The sequence below is a fragment of the Callithrix jacchus genome, chromosome 6 (assembly GCF_049354715.1).
Source record: "Callithrix jacchus isolate 240 chromosome 6, calJac240_pri, whole genome shotgun sequence".
Taxonomy (NCBI): Eukaryota; Metazoa; Chordata; class Mammalia; order Primates; family Cebidae; genus Callithrix; species Callithrix jacchus.
The window spans coordinates 131,108,676-131,128,371 of record NC_133507.1 but is presented as its reverse complement, the minus strand read 5'-3'; the positions used below and the strand labels follow the sequence as shown (position 1 = coordinate 131,128,371).

General features: G+C 36.4%; 1 protein-coding gene across 1 annotated transcript in view; it reads right to left on the bottom strand.

Moving 5' to 3' along the window:
- Positions 1-19,316, bottom strand: part of LOC144582943 (uncharacterized) — a 149,076-nt gene extending 129,760 nt beyond the window's left edge. The window contains exon 1 of the mRNA XM_078375638.1: positions 19,208-19,316. Coding sequence (XP_078231764.1) covers positions 19,208-19,316 — 109 coding nt within the window. The remainder of the gene's footprint in view (positions 1-19,207) is intronic.
- Positions 19,317-19,696: the final 380 nt, after the last annotated feature.

Below are 19,696 nucleotides of genomic sequence, written 5' to 3'. Positions count from 1 at the left end.
CTGTTCCTAAAAACTTCAGAGAGTTGTCTGCCTTAGTAAAGCATCCTACAGTTTGCCAGTCACAACAACGTAGAAAGGCTTCCAAATATCTCACTGTATTCCTGCTGTGGTTGGCCTGATTGTGCCCCTATTGGAGATGGAAAAGTCCGAATGGGCTTTGTTTAAAGTAAATTCATTAAGTATTGTAGAAAAAATATTGATGACACTAACAATTCACTTTGCAAAACGTTTTTAAAATTTTACACAGAAAATTTATTGTTAAAGAAAATAGCACTTTTCATTTATTTATAAAATAGGTTCAAAATCAAACTGATAAATATAAATACATAAAATAAAAATATTTTTGTGGTAATGGCTTAGTGGAAGAAAATTCTCCTTTGGGTTCCTAATACTTTTAGTTACCAAAGGTCTAGATAGTTGAAGTCACCTTTGAACAACTTTAGCCTTACTTATTGAAGAATTTAAAAAGGGTAGAACCACGAAGAACAAGGGAGAGAAGGAAGAAAAAAAGATGAGAATGTCTTACAAAATTGAATTCACTCGAAAACTAACAAAAAAAAAAATCTGGATGTCCGAATTTTACTCAGATATATCAAAAAACTGCCTGACTCTGGATAGACTAAAAAAACAAGTTTGTTTGAGAAAGCATAGGGAAGTTTTGTTTTTACTGCTTTTAAAAATAATAACTAACATAAATGTTAATAGGTTGATCATATTTTGAAAGAAGTGAATTTACTAAATTTTCCACATTCAATGTCTACATTAATTTTTTCTAATAACTTTTTAAATGATAACATAATGCTTTTTATAGGATTTTATTATTAACCAAATAGATTAAAATATGTTAGAGTCTATTAGACAATTAGGTAAACAATGAACTGCTTACTTTGGAGGCAAAACACATTTGGGCAATGAGACTATTATCAAGTAAATAAGCACTTTAGTACACTAAATGGTATCCTAAGGAATGCTTCTGAAATGATAAAGCGATAATAGTTAATGCTTATTGAATGCTTGTTATAGCCAGGCACTACCGAGTACTTTATATCTATTTATTTTTTTCAACTCTATGATGGAAGTACTATTTTTAACTTTATGTTATATATGTGGAAACTGAGGTCAGAGAGAATTTGGAAGTTGCCCAAATTCAAAAAGCCCAGAAGGGACAGAATCAGGAATGGAAACCAGGTTGTCAGATCCCAGTGACACACCCTTTTATCTACTGGATACCATTATTTTATATAGGGAGGACCAAGGCAGAAGTCAGGGATGTGATGGAGAACAAATGAGCGGAATTCAGATTTAATGTCATTTCCTGCTATGCAAAGTTAGAAGATGTGCTGGTGCTTTCTAACTTTCTTACCTTTGCCAAAGGAAGTGATAAATATGCAGTGATTAGCACTAAAATAAGTTACTTTTTTTTTAAAAAAAGAAAAATTAGAAAGCTAATCCTTCTAAATCCCAACAAAGTGGTCTGTGCAGGATAACAATATATCCTTAGGTTGTTTCAAAATGAAAATGTTATGCAATGAACAGCAACCTGGTGCGGTGCTAACTAGATTCTCAGAGCTTCAGCTTTGCTCCTGTTGTTGATTATCTTCTAAGGGATATCGGTGTATATAAAAGACTTATTGTCAGATAGAACATGGCATCATATTTTTCAGTTGATAACTTGAAGATCCTTTGAGATAATCCACTTCAATCCTGTTATTCTAAAAAGGAAGAACCCAAGACTCAAGTATTAATAATAAGCAAGCAGGAGTAATTAAAACATAAGCCTTCTGAATCTTTGTGTTTAATATTTCCAGACAGCTCACATTAAGTAAATAGAGCCACTAGAGGCAGAATGCCTGCATGCTCCAGCCCCCATTTCCTCCCGCTTTGTACTCTGAATACTCTATTAGCTCCAAGAAAGAAAAATGAAGAGAAAGCTTTGGGATGGAATTTTATTCCTCTCAAGAGGTGTCAGAAAGTCATGAAACCAAAGGAAGGATTATCCCTTTCTGACGGGCAGGGGATAATCTTTGCTATTGTGGGTATGGTGGTCTGACATGACTAGTGACTCCCTGGGGCTATTTGATATTTCTTAAATAAAGAACCTTTGGAATACCTTGCCTGAGATAGATTTCCATGGAAACTGGAGTCAGCTGCAGTCGGTTAGTAAAAAATTTCACCAATTTGCTTACCTTCTAAAACATGGTTGGTACAGACTCTCAAAACAGGAGCTCTACCTCTAAATCATTTGACATTGACCGCTGACTGTTTCAGGAGGTCACCTTTTAAATGCTACTCTGCAATTAATGATGCTAAAGCAATCTGAAAAAAATTCTGTAAGGGTTGTCAAGCTGACAGTCGTCTCACTATGGAGCCTGAAGTAACAATGCCTGTGTTAAAAAGCCAGAAAAGCATCTCTAGCTCCTTCAAGCCCCCTGCCTCCACTCTTCACCCTAGAAAATTTAGCTATAGATATCTTTCAGTTTCTGTGTCAGTGATGGAGTGTAGAGAAGGAAGAAAGGAAGAAGGAAAGAAGAGACAGAAAGGAGGGATGGGTGCAGGATGACGTGCAAAATTAAAATGCACAATACCAAGTGCCAGCAAGGAAGGAACCAGAATAAACTCTTATGTACAGTTGATGGTAAACTTTTCAGGAAAAAAAATAGTATTTCTAGTGGGTTTGAAAATGCACATAATCTGTGACCTAGGAGTTGTACTCCTTGGAGCAGTCTCAAGACACCCCTGCACATATATACCAGAACAGATGTACAAGAACATTCCTGGCATCCCTGAGTGTAATAGCAAACATACTGGAGTCTTTACTGCATTTTCTACATGTAGCAGTGTGGCTGATGCTCCCAAACTAATCTTGAGTGAAAAAGCAAGTCATAACAGGATAAACACAGTAAGAGTGTAAAGTGTTCAAAAGTAGATTGTATATTATTTAAAGAAACATACAAAAAAGATACAATTATAAAGAAAAATAATTCACACAAAATTTAGCATTGTGTTTATGTGTGGAGAAGAAACATATTTTTGGAGAGAATAAGATGAGTATTGGTAATGCTCTACTTTTTTGCATTTTTAAAACTTAACCGTGCATAGCCTGATAGACACTCTCAAAATTACTTTTAAAATAAAAATATTACCAGCTTAATAATAAAAATTAAAAATAGAAATTCACTTGCAGTGCTATATGACTTTAGTCATTACCTTTATCTTTCTTAACAAAGAATATTATAGCTAAATGGAGATTCTTATTATTGGATATAATGACATTTGCATAGAATTGCATGACTCATTAAGATTATTAAGGATATTTGCAACACTTTAAAGTGGATTTGATTAATGAAAGTTCAAATGTGACATATTCAGGGAAATAGAGCTGAAAAATGAATACACCGGTCGGGTGCCATGGCTCACGCTGGTAATCCCAGAACTTTGGGAGGCCAAAGCATGCGATTGCCTGAGGTCAGGAGTTTGAGGACAGCCTGACCAACATGGTGAAACCCTGTCTCTACTAAAAAATACAAAAATTAGCCAGGCATGGTAGCAGGATGCCTGTAATCCCAGCTACTTGGGAGGTTGAGACAGGAGAATTGCTTGAACCTGGGAGGCAGAGGTTGCAGTGAGCCAAGACTGAGCCATTGCACTCCAACCTGGGCAACAAGAAAAAACTCCGTCTCAAAAAAAAAAAAAAAAATACACTGAAACTCTGGTCTTGTGACCCAGTAATTTTCCTACTCATGCTAAAATCTCACACCCATTCTTGCTGTGCTTCTTATATGTTACACTCATTAACTATAATTACTTGGCAATTCCTCATTTTCATTTCATCCTCAATAGTCTCCTCTTCAAACTCTTTGCTCCAGTTGTTCATGATTACCTTAAAATCTTCTGCTCTCTCACATGCCTTTGCATTTGGTACTATATCAAATTGTACCTTCTCTCCAGTCCTTTTTTTTTTTTTTTTTGAGACGGAGTTTTGCTCTTGTTACCCAGGCTGGAGTGCAACGGTGCGATCTCGGCTCACCGCAACATCCGCCTCCTGGGTTTAGGCAATTCTCCTGCCTCAGTCTCCTGAGTAGCTGGGATTACAGGCACGCGCCACTGTACCCAGCTAATTTTTTGTATTTTTAGTAGAGACGGGGTTTCACCATGTTGACCAGGATGGTCTCGATCTCTTAACCTAGTGATCCACCCGCCTCGGCCTCCCAAAGTGCTGGGATTACAGGCCTGAGCCACCACGCCCAGCCCTCTCTAGTCCTTTTAGTTTACGCATACTTCTTCATTTTTCAGGTCTGAGGTTAGATGTTACTTCATCCAGGACACCTGAGTCCCCAGGTTAGGTGTTTCATAGCATTCTTCACTGCATTTACTTTGAGGGTACTTACTGATATTATTTACTAAATTGTTCCCTTGAGAGTGAGTATTTTGCATTATTTACTCTTTTATTTCTAGTATCCAGATCAGCATATCTATTGACTGTTGCCTTAATGAGGCTGCAAAACAAAATACCACAAAACAATGGGGAAGGCAGCAATCATTTATTCTTGCTTATGCATTTGCAGATTTGCTGGGGTTTGGCTACTTTGGATTTGGCTGCAAGATGCAGATTGAATTCCCCTCTGCTCTACATGTCTCTCTCACCTTCCCAGGACCTATGCATTAGCTAGGTCATGCTTTAATCATATAGCATGCATAGAGCAAGCAGAAGGACAATAGAATATGCAAGCACGTTTAAAGCTGCTAATTTACTTACATCATGTTTGTTAGCATCCTTTGGAGAAGTCACTTGGCCAATCCCAAAGTCACCGAGTAGGAGAGGGCATTCTGCCTTTAGTGAAAGAAACTTCTAAGACACATAGCAAAGTGAGTGGACACAAGGAGGGGTAATAACTTAAGACCAATATATCACACTGAGTGCATGCCATACACAGGAGAGCTTCTAGATGCCAAATGTTGCTTTGTCGTTGCCTTGTCTTTCTTTTCTTGGGCTCCTTCCTTAATCACACAGCCTTTTCTTTCTTACCCTGACTCTTCTCCAATCTTCACCTACTCTAGAATCTATTTCCCAAGAAAGTATGTCCTTTTGTTCAGCTTTGTGCATCGTACTGGATGACTTTAGACCACCATAATGTCTCAAGATCCGGGATAATGAATTGTTAATAGACTTACACAGGTGAGGGTGATGATTAAGGGAATCCAATAACCTTGCCTGAAACTCCTTAGATTCTTCATTAGTTTTCAGGGATATACTTTATGGATAGTAGGGCTGAGCCTCCAACATCTGATCAGTGTGTCTTACGATTACTATTATCACTAATTATAAATGTGGCTTGCTTACTCCTTAATAGTAAAAAATATAATTATTTTTCATCCTTCTACAAATTCCTTTTAATTTAAATTGATTAAAAAAACATATTTGGGTAAAAAATTCTTTTAAGGATTCTTTAGGAGCCAGTATATATAGTTTTATGACATTAATAAAAACATTTAGTGTTTTCTATATGAATAGGGGTATTTTTAGAATTGGAAATAAGTTTATGAAATTTTGGTGAGCATTTTAGAGGTAAAGATAGTGGAAATAAGTTTGCCCTATATTCAACTTTATTCAATAATGTTTTTGTTAGCAAAGCTTTTTGTATTATTGGAAAAAGTTATAAGTACGTATACTATTTCTATAGAAAAACTGTATTTTAAATTATGTAGCTATCAAGTTTTATTTGTGTCTGTTTAATAATAGAAAAGAAAACAATAATAATTTAATTTTAAACCTTATCTTGTGAGAAATATGTGAATATATTGTAAATGTAGGCCTACTTATTTTTAGTTTTATTATTAATTATTATGGAGACATAATAGTTATAGCTCTTTATGATTTACATGTGATATTTTGATATAAGCATACAATGTGTAATAAGCAAATCAGGGTAATGGAATATTTATAATTTCTTTGTATTAGAAACACTCTAATTCTACATTTTCATTTTGATTATTTGATTTGTAAGGTCGTGGTGATTTTAAAACATAGTCACAGTCTCTGGTTTTCTTCTCATCAAATTCAGTTGAGATATTTGCCACTTAAGAAAGGATAACTATTTTTTTTTTCTGTTTCATAGGTACTTTTATTTTGATTGTGAACCCTTAGGTCTTTTGTGCTGTGAGGAAGCATACCCAGTCTTGATAAATGGCTTCTTTTAAAGATGAAAGCCAACTCACCTTGTTTTGTGGGTTCCAGTTAATTTGTAACCTTAGAGTTCTAATTGTGTTTCAATCTGTCATATCTAGACCACCATTTCTAGCAGATCTGTAGACACTAGTTCACTTTTGAATATCTACCTAGAAGTCTATGGCTTCCTTGCTGATATTTTGCTTTTGTGGTATTGAGGACTTAAACTTTAGACTTCTGACACTTTAGCTGTATGTTTGTTTTGAGTTACAGAAGCTTAATTAAACTATTCATGTTACATCTTTGACTTTCTTCCATCATAATGTTTATCAAAAATGTTATTTGAGTTATAAGCTTCTAGTTCCCAAGTGGTTGAGCTCAGACAATAATGATAGAACCCTGAAGAAAAGCAAAGAATAGAACCTCTCCTAAAGGGGAGCTTTTCTACCTCTTCAGAATCATTTGCTAAGGAACTCTCCTGTCTTCTTCATCTCAAAGCAAAGATGTTAGCTGATCTTAGACAAATTCTCTTACAGCATAGCACTCTCTGACTCAATGGATATGACTCAGCATGCTTGACAGCCAGATCTAGCCTTGAAACATCAGATGCAATTTCCTGGAAGCTGTTGTCAGATTTGTTTACAAAGCCAAGCACAAAAGGTTTCATCGGGACTCACTGTGTACCTGTCTTGAGTATCCATGGAAGCTCTTTTGACAGTAGTTAGGCTATAGAAATTACAAAGAAGGTGAGATGTAAAATGTTTACCTGTGGCAATAAACTGAAGAAAGAGAAAGAATGGGGTTTATTTCCTTTCTAACTCCTTCACTCTCAACCATATGCACTTTGCAAAATCATAAAACACACACACACACACACACACACACACACACACACACACACACGGGAAGAAGTGTGGCGAGGGGAGGAAAGACAGAAAATTGCCATTTCAATGAAGACCTGTCTAGGTGTCATCTTAAAGTCTGTGGGGAAGAGATCATAAGAACTAGAAGAACGGGTTTTTCTCTCCCCTGCTGAGGTGGAGCAAAGGGTGTGAGAATGAGAGGAGAGTCAGAGAGATTTGGAGAAAGGTGTATTAGAGGTATGTTATACCCCCCAGTCCATTCTCCTCATTATGGTAGTCAAGTTAGTGGTACTTGACTCATCTTACCATGCAATTAGATGTTCCTACAGGACCTTCTCATGAAGTCTTTAATTAGGGAATCCCTATGTCCCATTTAGGAGTGACAGACACTTCCAAATTTCTCATATAGGTCACAGGCATGCCAGAAAAATTAATTCAAATCAAATCATGAGAAAGATCAACAGTTGCTCTAGAAATTGTTCAGTAATGGAAGGGTACCCTTTCAATAGTTTGTCAGATGGGTGGTGTTAACTAGTCATACAGAGATGATCAAGTGGTCCACAAATTGGTACTTTACCCTTCCATGGGTCTTCAGCTACAACTGTCAACAGTTGGTCACCCTGAACACCTGGGCAGAAAGCAGTCAGGACTGAGAGAATATGGTAGTTCTTCCTCTTCAACTCCCTTCCACCTTCTCCAATCCCTGCCTCTGCCAGCACTATATTAGACTCCTTCATCCCCTCACCAGGAGTTAGGCATCTGTGACTCCTGTAAAATTAAAAGTAAGACCAAGAGGAAAGGGAAGAGTAAAGAAATCAGAAAGAAGAAAGATTGTTAGACTGAAAGATATCATCCCCCAAAATTAGGTTTTCAACAATGAAGCAGGAAAGGAGGTTCCTAATTGAGTTGTGATAGCTCAAAGTTTTGTACACAGATTTGATTGTGATTGGTTCACACAGTCAATTCCATCTGTCATGTGTGTTTCTTCTGGCAGTGAGGCATCAGCTCCTATTCTTTACTAACTTTGCTCCCAACTATGAAAAACATTAATGGATCAACACCTCACCTAATTTCCTGTTCAACATTTTTATATTCATTTAACTACATTCAATTTCTTTAAACTTAAGAGAAAAAAGGAAAATCTTTTGGTTGGTACTGATTTTATCACATTTATTATACTAGTCAGGGTAATTATAAGCTATAGTAACAAACTCTAAAATTACAGTGGCTTACTTGATGCAACAAAAGTTTCTCTCTTAGACTGTAGACTATACAGCAGCCCTCTTTCATCTTGTAGCAAGACCTTCTAGAACTTTGTTACTTAACAGAGCAGCCCCTAGCCCCGCGTGACTATTGAACACTTGAAATGTGTCGAATCTGAATCCAAATGTGTCATATGTGTGAAATACATGTGGGATTTATTAGACTTAGTAAGATAAAAAGAATGTCAAGTATCTCAATAATTATTTTTATATTGATTGCATGTTGAAAAAATATCTTGGATATATAAGATTAAATAAAATATTATTGAATTATTTAGTCTATTAATTTTAATGAGGCTGTTAGAAAATTGAAAATTACATATGTAGCTTACATCATACTTCTATTGTATAGCAGCCTTAACCTAGGGAGACGAGGCTATTAAGAGAGAGAGGGGCACAATGATTCTTAGCTCCCTAGGACTGTAAATAAAACATCAGTGCCATTCATATGTTATTGTTCAAAACTAGTCTTGTGGCCCAAACCTAACTTGGATGATTTGTGACTCCCCAGTGTCTGTGCAACACCATCCTTTTTCTGTTTTCAGTTGTTCATTACTCTCTTATAACTATCCTTTCCTATTCTCATTTATTTTTTAAATTTCATTCTTTGTGGAGACACTGAGGTTCCTTCTTTCAGATAATCTTACTGTCAATGTCTGTGACTCTACTTTCTGTGCCTAGCTTTCCAGGAAAAGTAAGAGAATTGATCCTTCTCTTCTGCTAGAATCCCATATGGAATCATCATAGAAACCAACGTTCAGTACATCATTTGATATACTATTCTTCATCCAATTACAATACCATTTATGGCTTAAGAGGTACATGATGAACTGTGATATTTAACTTTTCACATTTAATCAATTTAAGATCATGACACAATTGCCCAGAACATCCAACTTTAACATTTCACATATGATAATTAGGTTTAAAAAGAGATGAATACCAGTAGAAACTGTTGCAGAATTAAAAGAATTGAAGCAATCAGTAGAACCAAAAGGTGAAGGCACTAATTCTACTAATATCATGCAACTGGGTATATATATATATATATTCTAGAAATCTAAGAGTTTAGAGTAAGATGTGAGTAGCAGAAGAAACTAAATTCTATATCATAAGCTTTATTTTTGTTCACTCTATTTCTACTTTTTAATACCTCAAAGTTATAAATCTTGTATGTCTCATTTAACAAGAAGTTCTCTCCCTGTTTTTTTTTTTTTAAATAAGGAACTTAAAACCAAGAAGTCATTCAGAAAACGAAGCAAGAAAGCTACTGGGTACCACAGGAGATTAGGTTATAGACTGAATTGGCCTATTAAAAATGCTAGAAGCTATGATACCTGCTCTAATACAGCTTCTAGGTTTTCTTTTGCAACTTATTGCCTCAATGTTCTACTCCATAAGTTCCCATTACAGAGCCACAGGCCTTATTGACTCATTACTGAGGTCAGTCAGGTGTGGAATGGGTTAGAAATTGCTATAATATCTCATTACATTATTGTTCTGCTTCATTATCTGACCAGCCTCAGGCAGGGTGCTGGGTTTAGTGCGGTTCTGCAGTGCAGGAAGAGACAGCTGATATCTAGCAATCTTTAACAACACAGAAAGAGAATATTCTAGAAATTAAGGCTCATGAACAAACAAGGATGTCTCAGCTGCTACTTACTTACTTCCACAACTAAAATGCAGTTATAGTATTCAAGTTCAAGTGCGAAGAGAGTGGGAAGGGGATTCACGGTCACAGTGAGCATTTTGAAGTGCAGTTGTTAGTTGAGATCAACCTGCAGATTTCTTTCACCTGTAGGCTCAGGAGAAGTTTTTTCTTGGTCAAAGTTGGCAGGGACCTGGCACCAGCAGATTGAACCATGCCACATGGCCAGGTCCATTGTCCTCTTATTCCCGATTCAATTTCTGGCATCTAGTTTAGTATTTTCTGGTGGTAATTATACTCCCAACTCTACCTGCTGTCAGTGCAGTCTCAAAATGCACTGGAAGACCTGGCACTGAAAATCCAAGGGAAGGTTGCTTGCAATCCCATTTGTGATAAGGGCTTATCAATTGATGTTATATCATGAGCTTTATTTTTATCCACTTTTACTTTCTTTTATGTCCATTGAAATTAGATTTTTTACATTAAAAAAACATGATTACTATGAAAAAAATTAACAGCTAATTTTATGCATACTGGAGTTTATGGATATTAAACTTTTAGATTTATTTTAGCACGATTTCCCTTGTAATTTATTCATTATTTAGGAGCTTATTTGTTTCATGACTATCTCCTCCCACAGTTGGTTAAGTCCTTGAGGGTAAAGACCAAGTCTCTTGGCATCATAGATCCTTCACAGATGTTGGTTGTAAGAATGAACAATCCTCTGTGGTGATTTGATGACATTAGCTTATTTTCTCATCTTTCTGCTACTGCTGTTACGGCAATTTGAATCTGCTATGACTATTTTTACTTTTCTATAAGTGGGGCATTACTGTGCCTGGGTGCATTTTTGTGACCAAGGGGTTGATTCCATCAGGAAGTGGCACACTCATGTCCCGGAGCCTCTTTAGACACTTAAATAATTATGACATCAGAGGGAGGGAGCCAGGGGATAGGTCACTAGACTGGAAGCCAAAGGCATCTTACACTCTCTTACAATGTTATTTAACTTCTCTGAACCGCTGTTTCTCATTGAAAGGAAAAGAGACAAAAATGCCTTTTGTACTTGAGTTTTTTTGAAGCTGAATTGTGAAAACAGTCATGGTGATACCTTACATATAATCCAAATCCAATTCATGCTGAATCTGATCTCCATAAAAATAAATGGTTGTCAGATACAGTTCAGATATATCAGATAACAAGTGTTATTCTTCAGACCTGACCCCTACTGCAAGTATTTGAGTCTTCCAACTGGTCCACCTTTATTCACTTTGGTCCACTTTTGCTCACTTATACACATCTCAAGGGCACTTTCATATTTCTTAACTTAGACTAGTGTAGCAACTTGTAACACTGAAAATACTCACATCATCCTGCAGAACTCTTAAGAGAAAGTGTAAAATGTGAAGTAATCTGCAATATGTGAGTACCTAGAAATTCTGCAATCTTTGGATGGAAAAGCCTTTAGAATTTCCAGGCTTTCCACTCAAACTGTCTTTTCTGATCCAGGAACCTTATGCAAATCACCTCACATGGCCAGATTAGTTAGTGAGAATAGAGGACCTGTCCTTCATGCTTCTCTAGGTGTAGCCAAAAGATGAAACATGGGCAGAGGCCAGAAGGATATGAAGGTAATAGTAGAAATTGTAGGAAAATAACTACACTATTTTTTAAATGAGCCTTTTAAAGGTCACTGAGGTACAATATCCTAACTCAATTATCAAGTAACTATTGAGAAAGATTCGGAATTCTCTAATTTGGCCATATTCTTCAATTTCTGTATCTAAAAATAATAAAAGGACAGTGTCGGGTAGGCTCACATAATTTAAGTGAATGAGTCTTATTTTTATTACGCAGAGTACAGCAATGCTCCCCATAATTTGTTTGCTCCACTAGGATTCAAAGTCATGTTAAAAAATTTTTTTGTTTGTGAAATGTTGCCACAGATGATTGAAGTTTCTGGTGATTTGCAGTCATGGGATGTGCATTCCACCACCATTTCAGTGGACACCTGGTGACTGCAGCTCTGCTAGCATGATGTTCTTCACCTTAAGTCCTTGATTAATGCTTTGTCTCCATAGTTTTTCCTACTCACTGCCATTTGTCCTTCATTAAAAAGGCTAGAAACCTGCCTACCACTTCTGCTGCATCTGGCCTCATGGCTATTCTATGACTAGTGGTAATTAACATCTGTGCAGATGATTTTTATTCACAGAGTTTTGAGACATTAATTAGTGTCATAACATCCTTAAGAAGCAAGTAATTATAATTCTCACACTTTTTACAGAGGAAAAAAACTGAGATACAGCTGGGTTAACTCACACGTCTAAACTCATGGCCAAGAAGGGAAAGAGTAGACAGGACCTGGGGTGTACATTGCTGCTTTCTGTCTGATGCCACTAAGCTGTCTGGCTGCCAATGTGTTTGCTGCCTCACACTCTCAGGCCTCCTGCATGGCCCCAAACCCTTATTTTAGTTCTCAGACTGGGGGCCTTGAGTAGAATCTGATAAAAAAAAAAGGCACATTTTCTGAGAAGTCAGGTTGGGAAGTCAGCATGGGTTTCCCTCATGGAGGGTTCTAGGGGAAGTAAGAGTCCCCTTGTGAAATAATTTGAAATGAATTGAAGACATATAGGATCCTTGTCAGGCATTTGTCTTTCTCTTACCATGATTGGTAAACACGACTCCATGATTTCTATGTTACACTTTAATATAGAACTACATTAGTAAAAATAAGTGGCAACTAAACATGTCTACATCAGACCTCATACCTTAATGAACTGTAATACACCTAGTACTAAAAATAAAAGTTTTCAAAATTATTCGGCTTTTAATTTATGATGCCATAGCTTTCCATATGATGCGCAGAGCCTGGGCACTATCCCATGAATAAATTTGGGTATCTCTTTAGCCAGGTCTTATTTTTAAGTTAACATCAATTTGACAAGACTTAGATGTTTCCATTTTGTGTGTGTACATTGCTTGTGTACTGATTAGAGACATTTCTTTAAACAATTCAATTTTTAATAATTTTGAAACTACTTTTTAAACATTTTACATTAGATGATAAAATATAAATTATGTCTTCAAATTATTGCTTGAAAAGCAAGAATTGTTTATTTTGAACAAAATTGGAAAGGTTTTTAGAAGGCACGAGGTCCTCGATTGACTTCTCTAATTACTTTTATGGAGCTACAAGCTTAGGAGCAACTGAACACCCTCTACTGACACTTCACGCCCTTCTTTTCTTTCTGAAGTGAGACTTAAGTGAGAACTCATGCTGCAGCTGACTGGTTTCCCCTGAAGACCTGTCAGTCAATTTGGTTTCATTTGGGAGAGAAAGAGAAATTGATTCTGTATATTTTATTTAACTCTAGACTCCAAGTGAAGAGGTAAGCAATGTTGTCACTTTAGACAAGAATATCTTCAGATGAAATATGGAGTTATGTGATTTCTGAATCTATATGTACTCCATTCGGTCATGCAGCAACCCAGGCAGCTAGGTTATGTACTACTATATTGCAAAACTAAATCTAGAAATGTCCTGAGGAGAAAAAATTGGCACATTTTAGAAAGGCACTAGTGAAGGAAAGTTATCTATTATACTTAAAGGGATTGAATTTTGTTTATTATACCTGTAAAATGAGAGTTGAAACTGCTACCTTCTCTTCATTCTCAGTGCTGCAGCTTAATTTACACTTTTCTTCCTTTCAACTTATTCCCTTTGTTGTTCGAGTTAATGAATTGACCTGGTCCTTCTTTACAGAAAAAAAATCTCCTATAACACAAATAGGATCAGGTCATATGTTATCCACGCCTTTATGTCAACTCTATCAGTGATTCCTGGGAGCCTAAAATAGATTTAAGATTTCATAGCATGAATTATAGGTTCTTCACTATGTGGTTTCTATATTTTCTAAAATTTTCTACTGAAATTTTGGATTCCTCCAGGCCTGCTGCACTGGTATAATTTTATTTGGCTGAGAAAGGCATTTCACACTTATGTACCTTGGTATGTCACAGTGTCTCATGGGAACATCGTTCTCTTCTCTGTCTGCTAAATAAAATCCTGCTCTTCAAGATGCTCCATCACAGTTATTTTAGAAGCATATTTTCTACAATTCCCCAACAAATGGCAGTTAATTGTTTCTGTCCCATGCTTCAACAGTGCTTCAAACAAATCTCTTTATACATATCAGTTTATATCATAATTGCTTTAAGGACAGAAAAATTCTTCTTCTTTGTTTACAAGGCACGTAATTGTGTCCAATGATTATTTAGTGAGCTATTATTTCATCATTCCTATGTAGTTCTCCCTCTTTAAATAATAGTGTTGAAATACGGTTCCTTACTGTTCTATGTTATTAGACACCTCAGTGGAGGCTCAGTTGTCTCGCCTGAAAAAAACTTGTAAAAATTATAATTATTTACTTCACAAAGATAGTATATAGATTAATCAGTAGATTCTGAGTGTTCTGAAAATGTAGGGCATATTGTTCAGGTGTCAAGTTCTATTACCTAAGAGCAGCAGTCTTTCTAAATGTCAAGAGGAAAGTTTGAGAACCTGCTGCTGCAGAAATTCTATAAGAAGGTGTGAGCTAGGTGTGAAGTTTCCTCTTAAGCAATTTCACTTCTGAATCTTCACATTGACGACTAGAAATTGAGTTTATAGGAATAAGATGAAAGAGGAAACAAGGTGTTTAGTGTTCTGTAGACACATGTAACTGTGCATTTAAAGACACATGCATGTTGTATATGTATATTTTCATGTGTACATAAGTACATATAGTACATAGGTAAAAAATGATGGTGTACATATGTCTAAATATTTTATACATATAAATGTAGAGGAAGAGAGAGAAAGAGAAGAGAGATAGCTACTTGTTTTTGCTAAACCTGCTGAAATTTAGGAAGAGTTTGGTTCAGACTTCCAATTGATGAGCACTGAAGGGTTTAAAAAATCATTTATTAAAATTTGGCTCTACGTTGTAATGTCTAGTGGCTTTTTTATATATACTTTAAGTTCTGGGATACATGTGCAGAATGTGCAGGTTTGTTACTTAGGTATACATATGCCATGGTGGTTTGCTGCATCCATCAACCCATCATCTACATTAGGTATTTCTCCTAATGTTATCCCTCCCCTTGCCCCCAACCCCCTGACAGGACCTGGTGTGTGATGTTCTCCTCCCTGTGTTCTCATTATTCAACTCCCACTTATAAGTGAGAACATGTGGTGTTTGGTTTTCTGTTCCTATGTTAGTTTGCTGAGAATGATGGTTTCAGGCTTCATCCATGTCCCTGCAAAGGAAAACTCATCATTTTTATGGCTGCATAATATTCAATGGTGTATATGTGCCACATTATCTTTATCTAGTCTATCATTGCTTAGCATTTGGGTTGGTTCCAAGTCTTTGCTACTGTGAATAGTGCTGCAATAAACATATGGGTGCATGTCTCTTTGTAGTAGAATGGTTTATAATCCTTTGGGCATATATCCAGTAATGGGATTGCTCAGTCAAATAGTATTTCTGGTTCTAGATCCTTGATGAATCGCCACAGTGTCTTCCACATGGTTGAACTAATTTATATTCCCACTAACAGTGTAAAAGCTTTCCTACTTCTCCACATCCTCTCCAGCATCTGTTGTTTCCTGACTTTTTAATAACCATCATTCTGACTGGCGTGAGATGGTATCTCAATGTGGTTTTGATTTGTGTTTCTCTAAGGACCAGTGATGAGCTTTTTTCCACGTTTGTTGGCCGCATAAATGTCTTCTTGAAAAGTGGCTGTTCACATCCTTTGCTCACTTTTTGATGAGGTTGTTTCTTTCTTATAAATTTGTTTAAGTTCCTTGTAGATTCTGGATATTAGCCCTTTGTCAGATGGATAGATTGCAAATATTTTCTCCCATTCTGTAGGTTACCTGTTCACTCTGATGATAGTTTCTTTTGCTGTGCAGAAGGTCTTTAGTTTAATTAAATCTCATTTATCAATTTTGGCTTTTGTTGCAATTGCTTTTGGTGTTTTAGTCATGAAGTCTTTGCCCATGCCTATGTCCTGAATGGTATTGCCTAGGTTTTCTTCTAGGGTTCTTATGGTTTTAGGTCTTATGTTTAAGTCTTTAATCCATCTTCAGTTAATTTTTGTATAAGCTATAAGGAAGGGGTCCAATATCAGTTTTTTGCATATGGCCCACTAATTTTCCCAACACCATTTATTAAACAGAGAATCTTTTCGCCATTGCTCATTTTTGTCAGGTTTGTCAAAGATCAGATTGGTTGTACATGTGTGGCATTATTTCTGAGGGCTTTGTTCTGTTCCATTGGTCCATATCTGTTTTGGTTTCAGTACTATGCTGTTTTTGTTACTGCAACCTTGTGGTATAGTTTGAAGTCAGGTAGTGTGATACCCCCAGCTTTGTTCTTTTTGTTTAATATTGTCTTGGCTTTATGGGATCTTTTTTGGCCCCATATGAAATTCAAAGCAGTTTTCTCTAATTCTGTGAAGAAAGTCAATGGTAGCTTGATGGGGATAGCATTGAATCTATAAATTACTTTGGGTAGTATGGCCATTTTCATGATATGGATTCTTTATATCTATGAGCATGGACTGTTTTTCCATCTGTTTGTATCCTCTCTTATTTCCTTAAGCAGTGGTTTGTAGTTCTCCTTGAAAAGGTCCTTCACATCCCTTGTAAGTTGTATTCCTAGGTATTTTATTCTCTTTGTAGCAATTGTGAATGGGAATTCACTCATGGTTTGGCTCTCTGTCTATTTTGGTGTATAGGAATGCTTGTGATTTTTGCATATTGATTTTGTATTGTGAGATTTTGTTTAAGTTGCTTATCAGCTTAAGGAGATTTTGGGCTGAGATAGTGGGGTCTTCTAAATATACAATCATGTCATCACAGAGACAATTTGACTTCCTCTCTTCCTATTTGAATACCCTTTATTTCTTTCTCTTGCCTGATTGCCCTGGCCAGAATTTCCAATACTATATTGAATAGGATTGGTGAGAGAGGGCATCCTTGCCGGTTTTCAAAAGGAATACTTCCAGCTTTTGCCCATTTAGTATGATATTGGCTGTGGGTTTGTCATAAATAGCTCTTATTATTTTGAAATAGTTTCATCAATACCTAGTTTATTGAGAGTTTTTAGCATGAAGTGGTGTTGTATTTTATAGAAGGCCTTTGCTGCATCCATTGAGATAATTGTATGTGGTTTTTGTCCTTGGTTCTGTTTATTGTACTTGCCATTATTGTATAGTTTTATTACTAGTTAGATCGCTTAAAATAAATGAAGTTCAAATGGTGATACTGAATTTTTAGCTTCCTCATAATGTAGAAAAGGATAAAGAAATACAAAACAGAGATGTGTCTTGCCCCAATTTTTAGAAAACAATAAAGCTGGTGTGAGATGGTGTTAGATTATTCAGGACTGCACTTGTTAAATGACTATGACTTGAGGAGGAAGAGAAGAATCAGTAGTCTTTGTTAGTGATGTTTCTCAGCATGACTTCTTCCTTCTTAAAACAGTTGGATAGGTCCATAGATTTTTGTTTTACTCTATAGTTGCTTTGGCTTCACAATAGTTTAAGATAATTGATGTTTGTTTTTTTAAAAAAGTAAAAGTTTACCATAATGTTTGCAATAAGATGCCTGGAATGCACAGCTATACCGTTTTCAATACCATGTCATACTCATAGTTGAGGCTACAGAAACTGCAGAAATACATGCTTTAAATATGGGGCATTTCCCTGATTCAAGAAAGAAATGTGTCAGCAATTTAAATACAAGGAAAATGTTCCAGCTCTAACTTGTGATCAACATGAAGCCATAGCTCTAGATCATGTGTCTCTGATGCCATTGTCCACCAGACCTGTAGTTTCAGTCCCAGTTGCTGGTTTCATTTTTTAATGCTATGAGTCAATGAGCTGAGGTGGCATCGCCTCAGCTGGCGTTCCAAGAGGTGAGAATTCCTGACAAGGCTCCAATCAGATAAAGAGCAATCTAACCAGCTAGTGATGCCAGGTCATCCTGAGAAGGAACAGAGAATGCTGCAGTGGTCTAGAAATAAAAACACTTTATTGTGATTAACAAGTAAAAATCATTTGTAGCTTTGAAACTTCTTTTAGACACAAAAAAGAGAAAAAAATCCTTTACGATTAAACGCTTGCAATGTAGTTTCAAATACACAGCAAGTCTTGTCATGAAAAATATGTTTTACATACTATATTAAAATATTTCTTTTTTATAGGTATTCAAAATTCAGGTGCTGCACAGAGCTTTATTAAACATTTTAAGTCATAGACCACTGAGGCATGGAAAGAATGGCCCTGAGCAAAATTGCACAGGAGTAAAGCTTATATTTGGGCATTACTCTCTCCCTTTTTCTACAGTATTTTATTTGCACTCTGTCTTTGTGCAATAAATCATTGGTAAGGCAGGCTGGACCTGATGTCCAAACCCTTTACAAAGAGCAGGGATAGTCCTCCAGTGGAATGCTCCTTCAAAGAATGCATCTTCAAACAATTGATAGAGAGGGAGGAAGTGATGATAATACTCCTGTTTTGTTTCCAGATTCTTTTGGAATGAAAACAATGCTGAAATTTGAAAAGCAAGGCATTATAAATGCTGAACAAAAGCTCCTCATAGGTGTTAGAGGAGCCAAATTTGGGTCTTGCAATTAGACCTATCCTCACAGAACATACATGACAATAATAGCAAATATAGGTGATTTCATTTATTAGCTCATTTAATCTTTACATGCTCTCATGATGTAGGTACTATTATCGTCCCCACTTTGCAGATGGGGGAATTGAGATATAGAGTGGAAAAATATCTTGCTCAAGTTCAAATTACTAGTAACAGCTGGAGCTGGGATATAAATTCAGGCTAGAGCTTTGCTAAATTCAAATATGGCACAATGCACAAAGCTCTTTAGATTAAATGACACCAAATATGTATTAAAATATTGAACATGCTGTGGCAGAGACTGTGAAATGCCTACCTGATACTCAAACTTTCTTCCATAGTATGACTTCTGATTTTATTTTGGGATTTATAGTGCAGTTAAAATACTGTATTTCCCAACCACTCTTTGAGTTAGAGGAGAATAAAGAAATACTATCAGAATTTGTTAGGGAGGAAGTCTGAGATACCTTTCAGAGGGGTAGGGGAGAGAGTTGGTATGTATAGTTTCTGTTCATAACTACTCCCTTTCTGCTTTCTTCCTGGGTATGATAGCTGGATAGCTCTAGCTGCTACCTTGGATCACAAAGAAGCCTTGAGGATATAAATCATCTGCTAAAGGTAGGGAGTCAAAAGGGTAGGGCACTGGTTCCTTGATGACAAATGGAGTCACCACTGCTCCCATGGTTGCTTTATTTTAGCTTTTAAAATTAAATTCAGAGAAATGAACTTCTGTCTTATTAAAGCTAGTTATTTATGGCTTCTTACTAGCAGCTGACATTAGTCACTAAGAATTAAGTTAAAAAAATTTTAGATCAAAGCACACGAAGGTTTTTTTTTTTTAATTGTACTTTAGGGTCTGGGGTGCATGTGCAGATCATGCAGGATTGTTGCATAGGTACATGCATGGCAAGGCAGTTTGCTGTCTTCATCCCCTCATCACCTATATCTGGTATTTCTCCCCTCATTATCCTTCCCCACCCCCCATTGTCCCTCCCCTAGCCCACCCAAACTGACCACAGTATGTGATGCTCCCCTCCCCGTGTCTACATGTTCTAATTGTTC